Source organism: Poromitra crassiceps (genome assembly GCF_964638095.1).
Source record: "Poromitra crassiceps genome assembly, chromosome: 14".
Classification (NCBI taxonomy): domain Eukaryota; kingdom Metazoa; phylum Chordata; class Actinopteri; order Beryciformes; family Melamphaidae; genus Poromitra; species Poromitra crassiceps.
The window spans coordinates 44,293,380-44,316,018 of record NC_139633.1 but is presented as its reverse complement, the minus strand read 5'-3'; the positions used below and the strand labels follow the sequence as shown (position 1 = coordinate 44,316,018).

The window sequence follows — 22,639 nt, the reverse complement described above, 5'->3', positions numbered from 1 at the left end:
ATGACAGATTGAAATGAGTGCTATGAGTCTGAAGTACTGAACATGATGTTAAATATTGTTAGTGTCTTATCGTGTCTTCAGTCAAGACTGCCTGGTACAAGTTGGACATGTATTATGAATGTGGACACAGGAAAAAAGAACATGGAAGCAGATATTCTGAAATCCGATTTGGGCCTCAGTCATTGAACGTCATTCGTGCAAAGACGTTCAATGACTGAGCAGATGGACGAGGGGCAGACTCGGTTGAAGCCGCTATCAACGTGGATGCTGTGGATGTTGATGGTCCGAATGAAGCTGGACCAGTCAGAAAAAATAATGTAGAACATCGAAAATTTGGCTGGGACCCAGACTGGTTGAAAAATCCAAAATATAGTCCGTGGCTGTACCAAACTACACGTGGTAAGTTCCAATCACATCATTTCTAAACAAATAGAAATGTGTAGCTTCCATTTTATATGCTGTGTTCACACATGAACCACCCCCCCCATGTCTGCAACAAGCAGGCTTACTGGATATTTCCACGTGTCCAGTCGTTATAATAATCCACACTGCCTTAATGATCGCTGTTGCGGTAACATCACATTACTAAGGGGCTGTGCACATACTGTACAACGCGGTTATTTGAGCTGCCAGCCCCTTTCTGCAATTCATTCTCTATGTAAGCGCGCTCTTTCAAGGAACGCACCTGGCATTTAAGCGCTGGTGGCGTCTAGTTTTTTTGGTGGAGCGATCTGGGTGTAACATTTGGAGGAAAAGCGCGCTGCTCATCTTTTCACTCCTCCTACCTCTTCTCCTCCCAGAGGGATCTTCAACCTTCACTGCTGCCAGAATTGCCAATAATCTGGCTTTCATGTTCACAGTCAAAAACATCAAACAGATGAAACCAGCTGGCTACCGCCCGTGTGATCGTTGTGTCCTGAACTGTACTGCACGCAACTGCAGGGGAAAACAAAAAAAAAAGCACAAAAAACAGCTCCGTGTTTTGTGCGCAATGGAAGCGCTCTCGACATGATTTCCAAAGTGTTCACACACGTCGTATGTGCACACCGCCTAAGAAGAGAGAATGAGCCCTGCACTCCTTTTCTCATCATCTGGGCAGTGCTGCTGCGGTCACATTTGACAAAAAGCCAAGGAGGATAGAGTGCAGCAATGATTCATGCACACTGTGTTCATGTGCTACTGTATAGTGTCAGTGGTGAAAACTAGTCACTTTTAGGTGACAGAATGATTGCTAAGTGGTTTTGTGTCTGCCTGGTATGTGTCATCCTTTTCTCCATGAATGTTTTGCAATAAGTTACACAGCTTCTATTCAACAATAAAAGCACTTTATTATTAAGTCATCCTCCTTGTGATCACTTTGTTTTAAGTCTTGAGTGAACAAGAATTTGAACGCAATGACATAAATGACTAATATGAATGAATATGAATGAATAATGGAGAGGCAAAGTGACCGCCTACTTCCTGCTTCAGCACTGTACCAGAGATTTTCATCCACCATTTATTTTCCCATACACATTTCGTAAAATGCTTATAAAAATAGTTTACTGGTTCAAACCAAACGGTACAGATATATTTAGAAACCGGAGAGATCCCATAACATTTCACTGGGACCAAAATGCGGGCTTAAAGAAAATATTTTTTCGATGTTGTTTTTTTAAGTTTTGGTCCGAGTGAAATGTTCTATGGTCTCTCCCGATTATAGCGTTAGCTGAACCGTTTGGTTCGACGGAGTACACACACGTCGTATGTGCACACCGCCTAAGAAGAGAGAATGAGCCCTGCACTCCTTTTCTCATCATCTGGGCAGTGCTGCTGCGGTCACATTTGACAAAAAGCCAAGGAGGATAGAGTGCAGCAATGATTCATGCACACTGTGTTCATGTGCTACTGTATAGTGTCAGTGGTGAAAACTAGTCACTTTTAGGTGACAGAATGATTGCTAAGTGGTTTTGTGTCTGCCTGGTATGTGTCATCCTTTTCTCCATGAATGTTTTGCAATAAGTTACACAGCTTCTATTCAACAATAAAAGCACTTTATTATTAAGTCATCCTCCTTGTGATCACTTTGTTTTAAGTCTTGAGTGAACAAGAATTTGAACGCAATGACATAAATGACTAATATGAATGAATATGAATGAATAATGGAGAGGCAAAGTGACCGCCTACTTCCTGCTTCAGCACTGTACCAGAGATTTTCATCCACCATTTATTTTCCCATACACATTTCGTAAAATGCTTATAAAAATAGTTTACTGGTTCAAACCAAACGGTACAGATATATTTAGAAACCGGAGAGATCCCATAACATTTCACTGGGACCAAAATGCGGGCTTAAAGAAAATATTTTTTCGATGTTGTTTTTTTAAGTTTTGGTCCGAGTGAAATGTTCTATGGTCTCTCCCGATTATAGCGTTAGCTGAACCGTTTGGTTCGACGGAGTACAACTATTTTCTAAGCATTTTACAAAATGTCTATGGGAAAATAAATGGCGCATGAAAATCTCTGGTACAGTGCTGAAGCAGGAAGTGACATTCCACTTTGCCTCTCTATGACATCACAACAGTCTAATCCTAATGTTAATATTCTCCAAATCTGGTCCCCCCCCCTTGCGGTCGAGGTAAGTTTTGAAATCCCTCCACGCCTGAAATGTTTTCTAGGGGAAACACTGCTATGTGTGTATTATGTAGGGGTGGGAATCACCAGGGGCCAGTTGCACCAACTGGTCTTACGACTGGTCTTAAAGGAGAATTTCGTTTTTTTTCAACCCTGGACCCTATTTTCCACACTGCATGTGTCTAAGGGACTCATCGTGACATCTTTTTTTCAAATTGGTCGAGTAATCACCGAGATAGGCTTGCTTACAGCTCGAGCAATGTGCCCAAACAACTATCAGTGTAACTACACAGGGCAAATCGCACCGCATCGTCAATACACATTCGCTAATAAAACTGCTTGTTTTGCCATCTGCGGGAAGGCTCAAACTGTCAATAGTGTTTGGCAACATGGAAATGACTCTCCGGACAGAGAAAATGGGCGTGAACAGGCGAGGAAAGAGAGAGAGCAGCGAGAGGAGCAGGGAAGCTTGCACTGTGTCAACACGGAGGATTTCTACTCTCGTCAACAGCGCTGTGCTGTGCTCCTTTTTCTCTCTCTCCTCTCGCCTCTTCATACGCTCATTTTCTCTGTCCCACAGTAAACCCCGGAGAATAATACTCATGTATATACCGTAAATTCCGGACTATAAGACGCACCGGTGTATAAGCCGCGGGACCAAAATTGACTATTTTTTTCTTCTATAAGCCGCACCGGTCTATAAGCCGCGGGTGTTTTGATGTTTAATTACCATATGAAAGGGTTCGTGCACAGAGAGGAATGTCGGGAAAGCGATGGCTGTTTGGGGAAGCTCCCATTTATTAACATTTCAACAAAACAAAACAAAAGTCAGGTCACTAATCCCCAGACAAAATCACACAACAATAGGCTATATGTGCAGCAAACCTGTAACCAGAGAAGTCAAGTCACTAATGCTCGTCTTCCTCTTCTTCCTGCGTACTGAAACCACCAAAGTCCTCATCTTCAGTGTCGGAAACGAACAGGTTCAGGGTGGCTTCGTCAACCACTCTCCTCTCTCCTTCATTGTCACTCAAAACCAACGAACTCCTCTTCATCTATAGCTGTGTTTCCATTACAGTTTTTCGCAAAAGAATTGCGATATTTCTACAACTTCGACAATGTACAATTGCGACTTGTAGGCGTTTCCATTGAAGTTGCGTTTGAGTGATTCCCCGTTGCAGCAGCTGCCACAGTGATTACGCACGGGGATCTGCCCCATATCCCGTCCCCTGCATGCTCAAATCCAACCAATGGTCAATGGAAATCCCAACATGAAGTTACAATGCATATAAACGAGCCTGATTATCAATTCAAAAGAAAATGAGTCGCAAAATGTTGCTGGCTGCGTGAATGCAGTCAGCGCGACAGGCAGAGGAAAAAAGGTAGCCTAATAGCCTACAACTGGTCCGATTTAGAGATGGAGGGGGGAAAAGGCTGATTTGGTTCTATAATTGCACCTGAAACGTGTGCAATGTATTAGCCTACTCACAGTCACTGTATTCACTTCAGACAGCACCACCGCACCAGTGTGTGCTTTTCATCCTCTCATCTCGCCGCTGTGCCAAATGCGCGCACACAGGCAGCCTGCTGTCACCATGGACCGATTTCTGCCATTAAACATTATCTAATTTGCCCGGCTACGCTTTTGCACAACACTCGTCTTTCTGCTAGGTAGCGTTGCTTCAAAGTTTTCCACTTGCTGCGGAGGTTTTGACACGGCTATCGAACCTTACTTACCAAACTTATTTTCCGCTCCTTTTCCAAGGGATAATATGGGTCACATGACGTGCAAATGCGAAAAATGTGTTTCCATTACACTTTTGCGATAAACTGCTATATCGACACGTCTGAAAAACCACCTCATGATCATCTACTGCTCGTTCTCATGCTGTCGAGAACGAGCAAAGCTTTTTTTTGGTGAAAGAATCCTCCAGGGCGCTTCTTGTTAACAGTCCGAGTGAGTGGCAGGTCGAACGTCAAAGGCACTTCATCCATATTTATGATCTGCTCCGGTTCGATGGAATATTCCTTGATCTTCCTTTGTGTGAATTCGCCGAAGTTTGTGATTTTCTCCTGGTAGTCGGGGGAGGGAGTTGATGGGCTTGTGGCCGTTTGCTTACCGTAATTACCATATGTAAGTGGTCACGCACAGAGGGGATTGTCGGGAAAGAGATGGCTGTTTGAGGAAGCTCCCATTTACCGTATTACCGTAACATTTCAACAAAACAACATAACACAACACCACCGTTGTTTATTTTTACAGTGCACACAGTGTCCGCGGTGTGGTGAAAAGAGGGCAAGAGAGGAAATTAAAACAGAAGTGGATTTATAGTTAGAAAGAGTGCTAAAAAAGAGAGATTTTTTTTTTTTTTTTCTGAAAAAATCCATAGATAAGACGCACCGTTATATAAGCCGCAGGGGCCAAAAAACGGGAAAAAAGCCGCGGCTTATAGTCCGGAATTTACGGTAGTCGTTTCCATTTGTGTGTGTGTGTGTTAGTACCTGTGTGCTGTGTGTGTGTTAGGTAGCAGTGGTATGACAGTGTTGGACAGACACTGGCACAGGGGACAGAGGAACTCTCCCTCCGTCACGTCATAGCTCGTGTGAACTCGCAGACGCTGCTGCCGCCGCTGCTCCTTCAGCTGCACCGCCTCAAAGTACCTGCACGCGCGCGCACACACACACACACACACACACACACACACACACACACACACACACACAGTAAGTGTATTTCTCTTGTCAGGTGGTTCTAACATTTACCAATAGAAAGCAAAAGTCACATCCACTTCTGGTTTAGGCATACGCACCAGAGCCATTTGTTTGCCATTCTTTTTTCCATCTACATTTCATAAAACACTCAGACAAAAACTTGAAAAAAATGGTACAAGAGTCTACCCATGATCCAAGGAGGTACAAGAGTCTACCCATGATCCAAGGAGGTACAAGAGTCTACCCATGGGACTGTTGGGGCTCCTTGGACTTCCTTGAACCAGGAGCATGGTTGGACTTGTGGATCTCCAATGTTCAACTGGTGAACCTTCATGGTAGAGCCCTGCATGGGCATCAAACTGAAGCCCGAGCCCAAACCCGGGCACGAGACAATCAAGCCAGGCCCGTCACGGGCCATAAGCCCTCGTTCACACCATACGCCGAAGCAACGCTCAAACCACGCTGAAGCCACGCAGTTTCATTTCGGCGTCCTTGTTAACAGGCGAGACTGTTCACACCAGCAGCACACATGCCACGCTCAAGCCATGCTGAAGCTGTGCTGAAGCGATCGCTCAGGATTCTGTTCTATTTTCCAAGCGTGAAGCATGAAGCTGCCAGGCATGAAGTCAATACAAGGCCATAAGGCTTATGAGAATTCTGAGCCCGAGCCCGTCATGAAGCCCAATTTCTTTTTGAAATAACAAAACCCAATGTGTTTTTATCAATTTCGAGTAGCTTATTATATCAACACCATTACAAAACACATCTTAAGCATTACCAGTATTAGATGTGTCAGTTCAAACAGTTTATCAGAAATATTTTATTTTACAGGAATCTGAGCCTCAAATCTGGAGATACAAGTAGCAAGTAGCCTATGATTTAATTGACAGCACGTATCTGTCTGTTCAGTATTTTAGCCATGTAAATCGACTCTATAATAATGGTTTGCTTATTGTAGTCATTTATCACCATGTCAGGTAAGAAAATAGAGGATACGTCATGAATCAATGTGGCTAAAATATATGTTGGAGATAGATTATCTGATTGGAGAGAGCTTGGCAACAGTCGCAGATAGGCTATTCACTCCCAAAAAATGGACACAGACACAAGCGCTATGCTGGTAGCCTATATTAATGCAGTGCAAATTGTTTAGAGAACAATAAGCTAAACTCAATACTTACCCAGAGAGGTTAAATCCAACATTATTGGCGACATTATATAAGATCGTCCAGACGGGCCGCCGCCGTGCTGCTGGCGGCAGCTTACTGTAATTGATGCTGCGCTCGCCTTGCGCTGAAAGTGAAACTTCCCCACAACAAGTTTAGATGACATGCAAAGAGAAAGCATGCCGTGTGTTTGATCAAAAGCATCGCCACAAACGAGTAGAATCCATTTTCTCAAGAAGAGATTAGAAACAGCAACGTTATAGTCCAGGAAATGAGGCCAGAGCTGCTTGCATGAAAGTAGACTCAGCTCCCAGATGCTGCGGCATGAGCCAGGCAGGCAGACAGACAGTGTCGATTGTATAGCCTAAAACTATACATGTATATTTATTTCGTTTTATAATCAAATCGTTAACTTCTTAAATGAGTTTATTTGATTGGTATGCCTGCCTATGATATTATGAAAGGCTATTTATGTCCCAAGGCTATACACAGAGAAAGAAAAAAAATAGGGGGGAAGGGAGGCCCGGGCCCGACCCGGACCCTACCTAGTGACGTTGAAGTCAGAATGCAGGGCTCTACTTCATGGTCCATGGTTGGACTGGTTAAGGAGTTGCAGTGTGTTTGAGCTGCAGTGTGTTACCTCTGCCAGCAGGTGGCATGCATGATGTGTCCACAGCTCGCCGTGTGCGTGCCAAATGCCAGGTCAGGATGCATGAACAGAGGGTCGTGATGCTCTGAAACACACACACACACACACATGGATCAATACTAATAATATACAGACATAAGCCACGGCCACACTGATCCTTTGTCCATCTCTGTTCATTTCAGCGCTGATCATGCGTCCATCTCTGTCAGATTTCTAAATGTTTCTGATGGACAGGATTTGGAAGGATGGATTTTTCACCGCCTGTTTAGCCAATCAAAGTGGAGGAGGGTCTCTTCTGACATGCCCAGAATGTTGACGTTCCAAAACAGCCCAATGGATCAGTGGATGCGTGACTATAACTTTAGGGTTATCATCACTAATAAACATCACCAATAATCATTCATATACTGTAGTAGATAGAGCTAGTCAATATTCTTATTACTGCAGTGCTCAGGGTTACACTTCACACACCTTCTTAAACATCTAATTCAAGGACTTTCCAGGCCCAATTCCCTCAAATTCAAGGACCCAACACAGCGTAATTTGAGACAGGGATCAAGGTTAATCACTGTTATAACACTGTGAATGATTCTAATGAGAACTAGCAGCTTTACAGAAGCTCAGAGTCAACTATTAAAGAGAGAGGCTTGAATGTGTCAACACTTCTCAACTGTGCCGTGTTAAACCTATTCACTAACGTTAAGTAAGAAAATATCAAAAGAACTTCAATTACTATTCTTGCACAAAATATATAAATTCAAGCACTTTCAATGACTATTTTCAAAAACCTTCAAGGCCTTGATTCCCCCCGATAGGCCCTTTACACAGCAGCGATTTTATGTCTCAGAGGCAGGGTAAATTCCAACTTCCATTCCATTTAGGTCTTCCAGTGCCGAGGCCCTGATTAATGTTTTGGTTGCACCTCTCTTTACCCTGCCTTTGAGACACAAAATGGCTGCTGTGAAAAGGGTCTATAGTACTTGTCAAATTTTCCCTGCTGTCCCGGTCATTGCTCCACCCCCTCTGCCTATCTTGGGAGAGTTGTAGACTAGCACAGGCTTCCTCAGATACATGTGCAGTCGCCAGCCGCTTCTTTTCACCTGACCCGCAGGACGTAGTGCGTGGGAGGATCACGCTATTCCCCCCAGTTCAACTCCGCCCCAAACAGGTGACCATAGCAGGCGCTACGACTTCCCACGACTTCTTGTGTCTTCTCAGACATGACCAATTATGTCTGTAGGAACGTCTGACCAAGCCGGAAGTACTGCTGCCGGAACTTGAACCCAGGTCTCCGCGGTGCTTTTACATCTACTCTACCCGGACGCCCCAGGGAGCCCCGACTAATGTTAATATCACAGCTGATCAGAGAGAGTTGCTGAGGTGTTATAGCTGACCAGCCTGTGGGGGCACTCTCTGGCGGTTCTTGGACAGCACGGTGGACCTCTGGACGAAGGCAGCCAGCACCATGGCCCTGCCGTCACCTCTGACCTCCTGCTCCTCCTGACACAGGATGCAGGTCACGTGACGCCGCTCGGCCCCGCCCGAACGCCTGGGACCAACGCATACTGAGGACATCCCCCCTGAGGAGCTGGGAGGACTGGGAGGAGACAGATGAAGGTCAGTTAACACCACTAACACCAGTAACCTGCTACTGGGGTCACTGGCAACTCATTTCAGTCAATAGCTCCTTTTGATTTTTAGGTGAAACCGACAGCTCAAATAGAGACACAGATATAATGTGTAATGTGTGCTGGTATACCATAAAACTTCAATTAAAAGCCGAGTCCCAAATTGCCACAGGTCCCATATAGACGCGGGGTCTGGATACATATTTTGTAAATAAATGCGGGTCTCAATTTGATGCCGGGTATTTTTATTCATTTATTTTACTTGCATTTGCAACATCACATTTTCAGAGCGATATTGCGACATGCGATCCATAGCATGCGGGCACGTCACCTCAGTCTCCCGCACAATTATCCTTATGAAGGCTAAAGAAATGCCTCGGTCGGTGAGTGACAGCAGGGATGGGGAAGATTTTGCTGCTTGACAGATTCCTCCACCAACAACCTTTCTGTCAGAAGACAACTGTTGCTGAGAAAGATGCCAGTCACCGCGAAGCTAGTGAATTTTGTCAAGGGGTATGGCCTTGTAACCATGGCGGATATTTGTGTAACATTGGATCCAGTGTGTTTTTGCCTCGGGTGTGGAAGTGGATGTGCTGGTGAAGCGTGGGCATTCTCCCTCTCAGGTTTGCCCTGTTAAAGTCCCCAGACCAGCGCCATTTCTGGTTGTTTTGTCTCTTGTGTGCTAATCGCACGTTGCAACTCCTTCAGTGCGATAGTGACATTCGCCTGGGGAGGTATGTACACACCAATGACGGTGACTGATGTAAACTCCCTCGGGCTGTAGTGTGGCACGCATTGCAACATTACATACTCCAGGTCTGCTGAGCAGTATTTCCCAATGTTAGTGATGTTTACACACCAGTTTTCATTTATCATTAGACAAACGCCTCCGCCTTTTTTCTTACCGGATCGTTCTGCGTCTCTGTGGACGCTGAAACCTGGTATAGTGATGGCATGGTCCGTTGTCTCAGGTGTGAGCCAGGTTTCAGTCCGACACAGAACGTTACAGCGCGCCATGTCTTTTTGGAATTGTGCTCGCGCTCTCAGCTCGCACATTTTATTCTCTAGAGATTGTACATTCGCTAGGAGGACGCTGGGTAACGGTGGCTTGTTAGTGCGTCTCCTTAGGCGGGCGAGTATTCCTCCTCTTCTTCCTCTTTTCCGTTGATGTTTTATAAGTTCAGGAAATTCAGTGAGGTCGGGAGCTTGCCAGTTTCGGTTGGGGTAATTCCGTGCATTCTTGATCTTGATTAGCGCGTCTCTGTTGTATTTGTGTCTGTCGCTTAGGGCTGGGCGATAAAACGATGTCGAAAATTTTCACGAAAAAAACGGCCACGATAACGATGATAAATTTATGAGCTGTAATTTCGATAAATATTTTCAGTGTTGCGTTCAAAACCCCTCAGAAACATGACCGCAGCTTAGCACAGCAATGCTTATTGTGAATAACGTGTCGTTTTTGGGGGGTATTTGAAGGCAACACTGAGTGGAACCAATGGCATCAATGGAAAATAAACCATGTGATGCACGCGTTTGCGGAAGAATCAATTTCTCTGCTCAGAGCCTCGCAGTCGGCTCGGCTGGCTGAGTGGCTCCTAACCAGTTAGAGCCTGGCCCGGCAAAAACAGATGGAATTAAAATATGTCAGGCCGTGGATTTGTACACGGGAGATAAAGCTGCAGCAGACAGTAGTTCTGGTTATGGGTAGCGGTAGCTGGCTGTCATGAATGGTATCAAATTAGCATCTACATCGCGTTAGCTAACGCTAACGTTAGCTTACGTGCTAACGTTAATATCTTCATACTTGACAATCTTGCTAACGTTATGCTATCTGTTAGATAGACCATCTATAGCAGCTATCCGAATAATATTACACATCTATGGTTTAAACAGTCTTTGCTTCCTTTATCAAACCAACAGCAGCTAACTATAGCTGCATAATCAACACCTAGCCTTGGACCAAGACGTTCATTGCACTAAAACAACATAATGTAATACACACAACAGAATAAGCACACCAAAGACCAGTGGTATAAGGGAAAACAAGTAACAAGCATAGAACAATTATAATAAGCTGAAAATGCAAATGGATCAAGTTACATTAAAAAGCCATAAGTGAATAATATGGACAAACAGATGACTAAATAAAGGGTTATCATTTAATGACAACAATAGCCAATGAGCTGCATTGAGCCTCTCTCATGAGAATACTTTGAATTGAATTCAACTTAATTGTAACCGGTCAGAGATTAATAGTCGTATCGAATACATTCTATATCGCTCTGCATTGAATTTTAATTGTGCCCCTAAAATTCTTCACGTGCTTTTTATGTGCAATTAGTATTATTAATAAATTTATATCGTGATATATATCGACATCGATCGATATAAGAAAACATATCGTGATAAAAAAAATTGCCATATCGCCCAGGCCTACTGTCGCTGTCCTGAACACTGCTCTAAAGCAGTATTAATAGCTCTTGGTTTTAGTGATCATAACTTAAAGTAAAACTAAGGTCCTTAAAGCAGCCAGTAGGATTATAGACAAAAGGTTTTACAAGCACTTCCAGCAAGAATCTTTTATGGAGGATGTGAGAAATGTTAACTGTCCTGAGGAGGACCCGGATTTGGCACTGAGTATATTCATGAGATTATTTATGCAAATTGCTGACAAACATGCACCTCTGAAAAAAACAACTGTACGGGCAAAATGCGCCCCATGGATCAGTCGTGATTTAAATACTACCCTAACCCTAAATCTCATAGCACAACAAAATGAGACTAAAAAAGTGGTTGAAACATCTGGTTTACTATCTGATAGGAAAAAATACTGTAAATTAGAAATCAGGTAACCCAACTGAATAGAAGTAAAAAGAAAGAACATTACCAGAGTAAAATCAACGATTCAAAAAATGATGGGGAAAAACTATGGAAAACATTGAATGGAATAATGGGAAGGTCATCACATCAGGCAAACTCATCTATAGAAACTAATTGTACTTTCTTAACTAAACCAGTTGAGATTGTCTATTATTTCAATAATTACTTCATGAGCACGGTTGATAATCTCAGAAAGAACTGATGGCTCCTCCCCATGCACACTACGATGAAGGATAAAAACTGACAATTTGATTGTGTGCAGGTTGACACCCCTGAGATGGAAAGGCTGTTGTCTGTCAAATGAGAAACCCGCTGGTATATAATTGCTTCTACTCATCTGTTCCATTTTGTCACATCTTTAATAAATGCTGAATGTATGGGGTTTGCCCAAAGGTTTGGAAAGAGGCAAAGATGACTCCAATACCAAAGGATAAAAAAAATCAGCCTTCACAGGTACTAACACTCATTCAATAAGCATACTTCCTGTCTTGAGCAAATTGTTGGGGGAAATAGTTTTCAAGCAAATCCACGATTATTTCACCCGGAATAAATTGATCACAAATTCCTGGCACACATAGAGAGTAAATCACTCTACAGCGACTGCAATAGCCCATCTTACTGAGGATTAGCTGAAGCGAACAAGAAAAAAGTAGGCACTTCAGTGCCGCATTTGATGTAATAGATCACGACATAATTCATTGATTGGATTTATATAGCGCCTTTCAAGACACTCGCTTCACATATCAGGGGAGGGAGGGGGAGGGAACTCAACTCATCCACCTGGGTGATGCACAGCAGCCAGTTTGCGCCAGAACGCTCCCCACACATCAGCTGTCACGGTAGAGAGTTGAGCACTGAATGTACCAATTAAGTAACGAGAGATGATTAGGTGGCCATGATTGAAAGAAGGCCTGTTTGGGAATTTAGCCAGGGCACCGGGGTTACACCCCTACTCTACTCCCTACGAAGAGCGCCGATGGGATCTTTAATGACCACAGAGAGTCAGGACCTCGGTTTAACGTCTCGTCCGAAGGACGGTGCTCACTCACAGGACAGAGTCCCTGTCTCTGCCCTGGGGCATTGGGGAGATTATTCATCAGATCAGATTATTCATCAGACCATTCGGACCAGAGGGGAAGAGCACCTCCTACTGGTCTTACAACACCACTTCCAGCACCAGTCTCCCATCCAAGGAGTATCCTAGGCCAGACCTGCTTAGCTTCCCAAGGAAAGCCAGTAATGTAATGCAGGAGCCACTGGTGCTGATAATGATTAATAAACTAAACAAATATGGATTTAGTAGAACAGCACTCCCTTACTCTTTTCTATTTTCACAAATGATCTGCCTCTAGCAACTGAGTATTCCAACGTGGTAATGTATGCAGATGACACGACACTGTATAGCACTGCTTTAACTAAAAATGAACTAGTAAGCATCCTGAATCATGACCTAGACAGAGTGTCTAATTGGGTTAAAAAATAACAAGCTAGTCCTGAACATTACCAAAACTAAAAGTATTGTTTTTGGCTCAAGAAGTATGCTTATTGCTGACCCAAAGCTGCATGTCGATGTCGAGGATGGTAATAGAACAGGTCAAAAAGACAAAACTACTGGGTCTTATGTTGGATGGACTATTATCATGGTCTGATCACATTGACGCCATTGTGACCAAAATGGGGAGAGGTATAGCAATGATTAGAAAGTGCTCCACTTAGAGCACTTTCTCTATTGTCTGACCGAATGACAATTTGGTCGGACTGGAGGGTATTGACCAAACAACCAGACCAGAAGGTGTCAGCTCTAATAGAAACACACTTTTCTTTTTTCTGGTGGATGTTTTTTGGATATAGGATACACAATCTAGGTTGTGTGTGTGTGTGTGTGTGTGTGTGTGTGTCTTACATCCTCCGGGCCTTGTCCCTGGCTGGTGGAGGCACTGGAGGTGGAGGTGGTTCGTTCCCTCATGGTTTTGATGTTCGCCACCGTCTAAGCACACATGCGCACACACACACACACACACACACACACACACACACACACACACACACACACACACGTTTGACTACACAGACCTCTAGAGGAGCACACAGACATGTAGAGGAGCACATGGACTTCTAGAGGAGCACACAGACTTCTAGAGGAGTGCACAGACTTCTAGAGGAGCGCACAGCCTTCTAGAGAAGCGCACATACTTCTAGAGGAGCGCACAGACTTCTAGAGGAGCGCACAGACTTCTAGAGGAGCGCACAGACTTCTAGAGGGGCACACAGACTTCTAGAGGAGCACACAGACTTCTAGAGGGGCACACATACTTCTAGAGGAGTGCACAGACTTCTAGAGGAGTGCACAGACTTCTAGAGGGGCACACAGACTTCTAGAGGAGTGCACAGACTTCTAGAGGGGCACACAGATTTCTAGAGGAGCACACAGACTTCTAGAGGGGCACACAGACTTCTAGACGAGCACACAGACTTCTAGAGGAGCGCACAGACTTCTAGAGGAGTGCACAGACTTCTAGAGGAGTGCACAGACTTCTAGAGGGGCGCACAGACTTCTAGAGGAGTGCACAGACTTCTAGAGGAGCACACAGACTTCTAGAGGAGTGCACAGACTTCTAGAGGAGCACACAGACTTCTAGAGGTGTGCACAGACTTCTAGAGGAGCACACAGACTTCTAGTGCACAGACTTCTAGAGGGCCATACAGACTTGTAGAGGAGCACAGAATTGCAGAGGTGTTTTGTGTGTGTACCTTGAGGATCCAGGTGATCATGTCTTTGTGGACCTCCAGGTGTGGAGCGTTCTGCAGACTTTCCAGTAGAGCCAGAACACTTCCTGATGTACTGGGAGCTTCTCCTGGACCTGACACACACACACACACGTTTTATGCTGCATTCGGTTATAACTCTGAGGTAACAAATTCACACTTGCTACTAGGAAAAACCAAATAGAACTGTGTGTCAACTCGGAGTTCCTACTCACACACATATTTGACAGGAGTATTAACCCTAACATGCATGTCTTTGACAGGATTATTAACCCTAACATACATGTCTTTTACAGGAGTGTTAAACCTAACATATATGTGTTTGACAAAAGGATCAACCCTAACAGACATGTCTTTGACAGGAGTATTAACCCTAACATACATGTTTTTGATTGTGGGAGTGTGTTTGTATTTTCGACATCCCTAATACTATTAGGGATGTCGAAAATCATAATTTTCTTTGACCGACAACCGACCCTCATTAGCCGACAATTGTCGGTTAACCGAGAAGATTAAAATGTGCATTTTGACTGTCTGTGCGCCATTAAACCATTAACACAACAAATGCTTGATTTTTTTTCATTAGAAAGCATTTATTTTACATCTACAAGCAGAAGAAAACACATTAACAAAACGAGAAGACAAGTTAAATCCTCCAGCCATCTAAACAAAAACATTCCTCCGATAGGCAATACTGCTTAGAGCTGCACGCTTTGCATATTAAGGACATGTCAATTGACACGCAGCCGCTCCGTGAAGTACTGTTTGAGCGGACGACAGCCCAGGGGCTGCAGGGCGCACTGACAAAGCGTGCATCACTACAGTATCTTCTCCTTTTAGCAATATATAATACCTGCTTTTGGTCTCACTCCTTCTCCCTCTGTCTTCACGCACGCAACGAGGGCTATATGCTCTCTGTGTTAACAGTCATTATGAAGACGAGTCCGCATGCAGCTGTCAGTAGCTGCTTTCACACCGGCTTTGAAAGTGTCAATGAATGCAGTCTACAAACAATCCGTCTCTCGTTGTGAAACAATTTCTCCGAACTGCTCTGTGTTGGACAGTAAAGACTAACGTTAATTGTTACTTTTCAATCGTCAATTAGACGCATGTCTGCATTTTTGTAACACGGTAAAAAAATACTGTTTGATCATTGAGTGCGAGCATATGCATGCGTGTGCATGATGAACATGCAGAGAGGGAGGGAGAGAGAGTGAAACCGAATGAGCCAGTGAAGAAAAAGTCATGTGCACGTTCCATCAGGTTTGACTCCCGACACAGACGTGCGCAGTGCATGCTGAACGCTGTGAGGTGAGCAAGGTGTCGGGTTTCAGGCCATGGGCTCCTGTCCTGACCAAACTGAAAACCCGTTTCATGACAGCGGCTGGAACACAGAAGCAGCAGAGTGACTGGCTGGCTGTAGTCTGCACAGGGCAGGCAGGGCGTCTGTCTGGTCAAAGCAGAGAGGGGCGGGGCTGTGGCGCATGTGTGGAGCGGACAGTGAGAGAGACAGAGAGAAGTCAGTGCTGCACACTGCTTTTCTCTCAAACATTTGGAAAAGCCTTTCTCTAAATTAATGTTGTTCTGGCAGGAGCTTTTAATTCCTATATCCTGCTGTTACAGTAACTACTTGTTAACATTGCTTACCGCGAAGGAGGAAAAAAAACACCATATTGGCAACACGTTGTATGCCAATTTAATATGCAAATTAACCGTTTGACCGACATGCTTAACCGACCAATGACGTTGTCGGCGGTTAAACGGTTAACGGTTAACCGTCGACATCCCTTGTTTGTATGTGTATGGTGGGTGTTTGTGCATGTCCGTGTCTGTGTGCATGTGTGTCACATCTTTTTCAGTTTAGAGACCTGCCTGCTCTGCTTCTCTGTCTGGTCAGAACACTTTAGATTGTAGTAGCAGCTTTGGTGAGTTGGTTGTTCTTGTATCCCAAAGGGAAAACATGTAAAAGTGTGAACATTTATTTCCAACATGGTCCCTGAAGGTGAATGGCGATGATTCTGCCTTCAAGCGAGCCATCAAGGAGAAGATCTGGGCAGACCTCTCCCCACACTACACTGTACAGTATGTAGTTCATAATAATTTAGTTCAGACATTCACTACTCACTAGTGTCCGTGCTGCCACCTAAGAATTATTGCATTTAAAATGCATTGCAATGCATTTTAAAAATGTTTAATCTTGTTAGGATGAAGCAAATTGTGACCTCCAACGGTTCCTTGAGGAGGCTACTGCCCCGGATCCTTAATTCAAAGCCAAAGTTCAGGAGGAAGAAGAGGAGGAGTCTGCAGGAGCAGCAGCAGCTCGCGTAAGATGTGCATAGCACTGACACTTGTTGTTCTATTGATAACATGAATAATTCTTGATGAATCATGACACCTTTTTCTATTTTCAGCTACCATTCCATAAGAAGAAGAAACTTTCAGCACTTGGCGAGCTCTTTGAAGAGGAAGACCAGGCCCTGCTGGAAGCTGTGGTGGACACCAGTGGCCCCTCAATCAATGAAAAGGCCAAGAAGGATGTACAGGAGTCCTGACTTGAGTGAATCCCGTTCTGTGGTGGTGGCAGAAGAGGGACCAGATGCCAATGCTGGCAAACTTGTGTCCAGGCCTCTTCTACACCCTCAGAGGGGGTGTTCTCAACAGCAAGTGTCGAACTGGCTCGACTCTTACCTGAGAGAGTGGACATGTTGATCTTTCTCAAAAAGAACTGCTAAAGTAGAGCTACAGTTTTAGTTGCATTGCTAGTGGACAAGTTAAACTTTCTGAAAAAGAGCTGCTAGAATTTGTAGTTTATTAGAGTAGTTCATTGCTAGTAGATTGTTTTATACTTTAAATTGTAAAATAGATACAGCTTTTTAATTTACAAACTTTTTTTACACGGTCCATTTTTAATTTGTTTTTCTAATTACTATTTTCCCCAACCACACTAAACTAAGTAATCTTGCTGCTACTGTCTACAACACATGGTTTGGGAGGGGAGAGGGAGGGAAGGAGGGCTTTTTATTTTGTGTGGGTGCTGCTACATAATAATGTTCTGAGTAGTTCATTGATCCTAGTTCATTGCTGGAGTAGTTTGTTTTATACTTTATAGTCGAGCTGAACCCAAAAATGACTTTTTTTACTTTCTTTTAGTTCAAATACATGGGTATTCAGTGCACCTATTTAATAATGTATGTAAAAGAAAAATCACAAAAATCTAATTTCTTTAGTTTTTCACACTTTTTCACATCATCATTTTTCAAGATTTCATTCATAACAGTAATCTACAGTTTGCTGACGTCACCTAGTACTATCAAATGTATACCCCATTTCAACCAATCATATCACGACATGGCAGCTGTCAATCACATCTTCATTTCAGGATAATTTTCTCTTCCAAATGAAGGGGAAAATGTCATCTGGCAGAATTTCTAGCCCATAAACTAACTACTAACTTGACCAATTATGCAAAGTAAATCAAACGGTAATGTCTAAGAATGCAAAGAAATGTACCGTAACTGCCGTGTTAAAACTTGCATTCCAGGAATATTATTTACTACAATAGCAATAATGGCGCGCTCCTCCGAGAGCCTGGTTGTCAGGGGTCGCACCTCGGAGATTCCAGGCCGACGGGCTGCACTCTCCGCTCGGCAACTTGAAGGCAGCTGGCTGCCTGCGGCTCGCTGAGCTCCACTCAGCCACTAACCTCGCGTCAGCAGGCTCTTCCCGAGGAGAGCGCCACAACACGCTGAATCCCACTTGATTTGGAGGCGGAACACGCCAGGATTGGCCAAAGCCCAATCCAGTCCCCAGAATTGTCAAATAAAACCATCGACATGATACTATGACCCGCCTCTCAACCTGTCATCTGAGACAAATTATGTTTTCAGTCTGAAATGGACTCCGACGCACGCGACGAATGGGTTCAGTTCGACTTTAAGTTGTAGAATAAATACAATATTATTTTTTTTACCCTGTCCTCCATGTTTCATTAGGGGTTCAAGCCCTGAAGGGGCTGAAACCCTATTGTTTTTGTGCCGGTTTATTATTATTATTCTTCTTCTTGTTGTTCATCTGCCCCAACGCAAATTCCCGTGAGTTGGTAAATGGTAGAGACCTGAAACTTGGCCCAATGACAGATATTGTTGGCTGGTAGGTGCTCAAAAAAGATTTTTCGAATCGGCCTGAAGGTGGCGCTATAATCGAAGGTTTTACGTTAACACGTTCAGTGCCAGCGACGCCATATGGCGTCATTAGAAATTTACCGTACAGTGCCAGCGACGCCAAATGGCGTCATAACTCCAAATTGTTTTTTTGACGGGGGGGTGTCGATCTAAGCTTCTTACGTCGCCTCTAACAATATTGTAGCTATTGGAGGTCGATAACCTATTTTACAAACCCATTAGGTGGCGACAGCACTCTCCTGATCAGAGAAAAAGGAGCCAAACACACAGAAATAGTCACTGGGGAAAATGAGGAAATCGCATCGCATCCGTCCGTATGCATCGACGTGCCTCCATAAACGAGCACAACGCCAGCTGTGCCCCCAGCAGCAGCATCCGCTGTCACAACTGAGCACCTCCATGTACGCTGCAACAGCACATTCACATAATCAGCCTTATTATTCCGAACTGTAAGCATGCCAGCCCGTGACAAACACACGCGGAACCAAAAAGCTGAATGTCGCTGTGTCACTGTGTGTGCGCAGCAAACTCAGCAGAGACTGAGAGCCACCAGACACATAAGACACACCCAGGAGGCGTGTGCAGTTGAGGGGGGGGGGGGGGGGAGCACGCAGAGCAGCATACACTTCACCCAGACAGACCCAGACATCAGAAAATTAGCTTCAGAGTCAGTGATGTGCTTGAAATGTTTAATTTCACAAAAGGCTCATTATCTCAGCTCGTAGAAAAAAAGGGATGTTTTTGCTTCAATCAAGCTATCTTCTCCGGCTCATAACTAAAGAACGGAAAATGGGATCAATAAACTTTTTTTTGCAGGTGATAGAAGAGAGTCTCATCGTTATGTGTGCGTGTTCAGTGTTTACATAGTAATTATTAAAAAAATTATATGACTGTTTTAAAATGCATTGCGGCCTATGTGGCACAGCAAGCAACCTTTTGCCCAAGGGCCGTGGCACTGAAAGTGTTAAAGGCCATAACTTCCACGCCGTTGGTCCGATTTTCAAACTTTTTTTTTCCAGATGTTCAGGTGGACCTGCTCTACAAATTTGCCATAAGGACCCTCAATGTCCGCCTGGAAAGTTTTTGAGATATTTGGAAAAGTTTGGAAAACACATTTTTTGCATCTCCTCCTAGACCGTTGGACCGATTTGCACTAGAATCTCCAGGAAGCATCTTTGGAGCAAGCTCTACAATCGTGATTGGTGGATTTTTGAAATCTACTTTAGTTTCGGAGATATTGATCGTTAAAGTTGTGAGAGGGCGTGGCCTCACAGCTAAATTGTCCTCACTTCATGACCGATTAACACATTGAGTGCCACAGCGCTTCAGTAAAATTGTCTGGAGCCTGTGCCAGATTCACTTCCATTCAGTTGAAAACAGCTATAGAATTTTTTCTATTAGGGCTATATTGAGAGGGCTGGACTCTAATGAAACATTGAACACTCCTGCTTCTTCCAAAGAAGAAATTTTGTTTCTAGACAGTTCCATTATGAAATAACAGCCTCTGTAAGAAGTGCACTTTCAAGGGTTTTCTGACGTTTTTTTTTACTTTTCAAGATATACCGTAGTGACTTTTATGAATACTTTTTGCACTCTAATTTCGAGCACATTCACTGACTCTGGCTGGTGTTTTCTGATGTGGTGGCGTGGTGTGGTTTCTGTGCAGCCTGTTCCCCCCTCCCCCCTTCCCCCCCCCTCCCCCCCTCTCCACCTCTGAGCTGCGGGCTCCTCCCCACACGCACAGAGTCTGACTCCGTTTTTGCCCCGGACGGATCCTAGCGCAACAAGGAAATGCCAAAGGCGACTGAACGAAAAGGGCTTGGCCGTTCGGCTTCGGGTGCTGGCTTTCTGGCAGGGAATCGTGTGGAGAAACAGATAGATAGAAGATAGATATAAGCAGAAGAGCTCAGTTGTGGGCACGGATGCAGCCGAGCCAACTGTCCGCTCCGCTGCAGACAGAGCAATCTATACGGCTCTGGCTGAAGCATGCATCGGTTTCCACTTTGATCACGTCTTTCCCTGCTGTCTCCTGCACAAAGTCAAGGATCTGAGGTGGGTGGCGCAGCTCCCGTGACGATGTTTAAGATGGCGCCGTGTGATCCCTTGAAGGGATTCATGCTCACTGGCTAGGTACGACCTTAAACAGCAGAATTATGGAATAATATGAATTATGATTTTAGGACGTCCACAGACGTCCTTGGCACTCCTCGTTACATTTTTTTAGGACGTCCAGAGACGTCCTTGGCACTCAATGTGTTAAGGAATCTTCACGAAACTTGCAGGAGGTCTTCGGAGACCATCCTAGACCATGTGTGTCAAATGTTGTGCAATTCGACCAAAAGGGGGCGCCATAAACGCCAGAAATGGGCGTGGCTTAACATAAAAAAGGCTGTAACTCCACACCTGTTTGTCCAATGATCGCAAAATTTGTCAGATATATCAAGGAGGATGTCCTAGTCAGAATCAGAAGCTTTGTCATCTGCGCAAGGCTTGAACCCCGCCCATCGCCGCTTGCGGCTATATTTTTTATTTGTTTTTCTAAGTACTATTCCCCCCATTTTCCCCAACCCCACTAAACTAACCTTGCTGCTAGCATGCTACAACTCTTGGTTTGGGAGGGAAGAGGGAGGGAAGGAGGGTGCTACATAATAATGTTCTGAGTAGTTCATTGCTCCTAGTTCATTGAACTGGGAGGTAGGGATGTTCGAAATGTTCGAAATAAAGTTGTTGAAATTGAGAAGTTTGGACTTTTTTTGTACAACTGTACAGGTTTGTTATTACAGTGTGTAAAATACAGAAAAAGGTACCATTTTCGGTACCGTATCGAAGTCCAGGTACCGGTATCGGTTCAAATGGTACTTATTCCTATGCCACATTCAGTCTAGAGCGGCAGCCTCTGGGCACAAAGACTAGTAGTGGGGCAGCATAGCTAACCAGCTAACCTATATGTACACACATAATAGAATGAAATGACCAATTACTTCATAAAAGTCCATATAATTTTGAATTAGTATTTTTATTTGGTTCTCAGGCTTACTAGGATGTATATTATATCTGGTATTGCATGTGGGTCCAATGGGATAGGAAATGTTGACAAATCGATGGTGGCCATTTTGAAAAATGTATGCCACGGCCACCAGGGGGCAAATTTGCGATACCCCAATATCCAGTTTTGTTCAGAATATATGAACATATCTGCAAAATGTGGTGCTTGGATCACAAAATGAACGATTGGTCTCATATGTTGAGCTACGGCTGGTGGCCATTTTGGAAAATGGTCATAGAAATGCCAATCTGCAATGCCCCAATATCCAGATGCCTTCTACATAATTAAGCTATTTCTGTGCCAAATGTGGCACTTTTATCACAAAATGAACAATAGCCACACTAATAGGCCTATAATGTACACACATAATATAATGAAATTACCAATTACTTTGTAAAAATCCCTATAATTTTGAAAGACTATTTTTATTTGGTTCTCAGGCTTACTAGGATTTATATTATGTCTGGTATTTCATGTGGGACGAATGGAATAGGAAATATTGACAAATTGATGGTGGCCATTTTGAAAAATGTCTGTCACGGCCACCAGGGGGCAAATTTTCGATGCCCCAATATCTAGTTTTGTTCAGAATATATCTCTGAACACATCTGCAAAATTTGGTGCATTTATCACAAAATGAATGATTGGTCTCATATATTGAGCTATGCCCGCCCCACTATAGGGAGTCTATGTGTGGGAGTCCATCGAGGGTATGCCAGAGAATAGGGGTTGTCTTTTTTGTTACTTCTCTTTGACTAACTCCCTGCTCACTATGTCTTTTTCCCATTCCTGTTGTAACATCTACTCTTAGGTCCCGTAGACATGGTACCTACACGTGTAGTAACCCTTGTAATCTAGCTCCCCCCTTCGGTCAGGATGGCCGAATCAGTGCCCATCTTTTGGCGAAAACTAAAAACACACCTGCTGGGCCCATCTTAAACTAGTATTTCTTTCTAAAAAAAAAGATTCCTTCTCGATCTACTTTCTAGAGGTGCTAC

The 22,639-nt window shown here is 44.0% G+C and overlaps 1 protein-coding gene across 1 annotated transcript in view; it reads right to left on the bottom strand.

Annotated features, from left to right (window-relative positions):
- The window catches only part of ubr2 (ubiquitin protein ligase E3 component n-recognin 2), a gene marked incomplete at its 5' end in the record, with an annotated part of 209,586 nt that overhangs the window by 83,003 nt on the left and 103,944 nt on the right, over positions 1 to 22,639 (bottom strand). Inside the window, 6 exon segments of the mRNA XM_083650803.1 lie at positions 5,116 to 5,274; positions 7,132 to 7,225; positions 8,535 to 8,651; positions 8,653 to 8,737; positions 13,552 to 13,635; positions 14,400 to 14,509. Coding sequence (XP_083506929.1) covers positions 5,116 to 5,274; positions 7,132 to 7,225; positions 8,535 to 8,651; positions 8,653 to 8,737; positions 13,552 to 13,635; positions 14,400 to 14,509 — 649 coding nt within the window.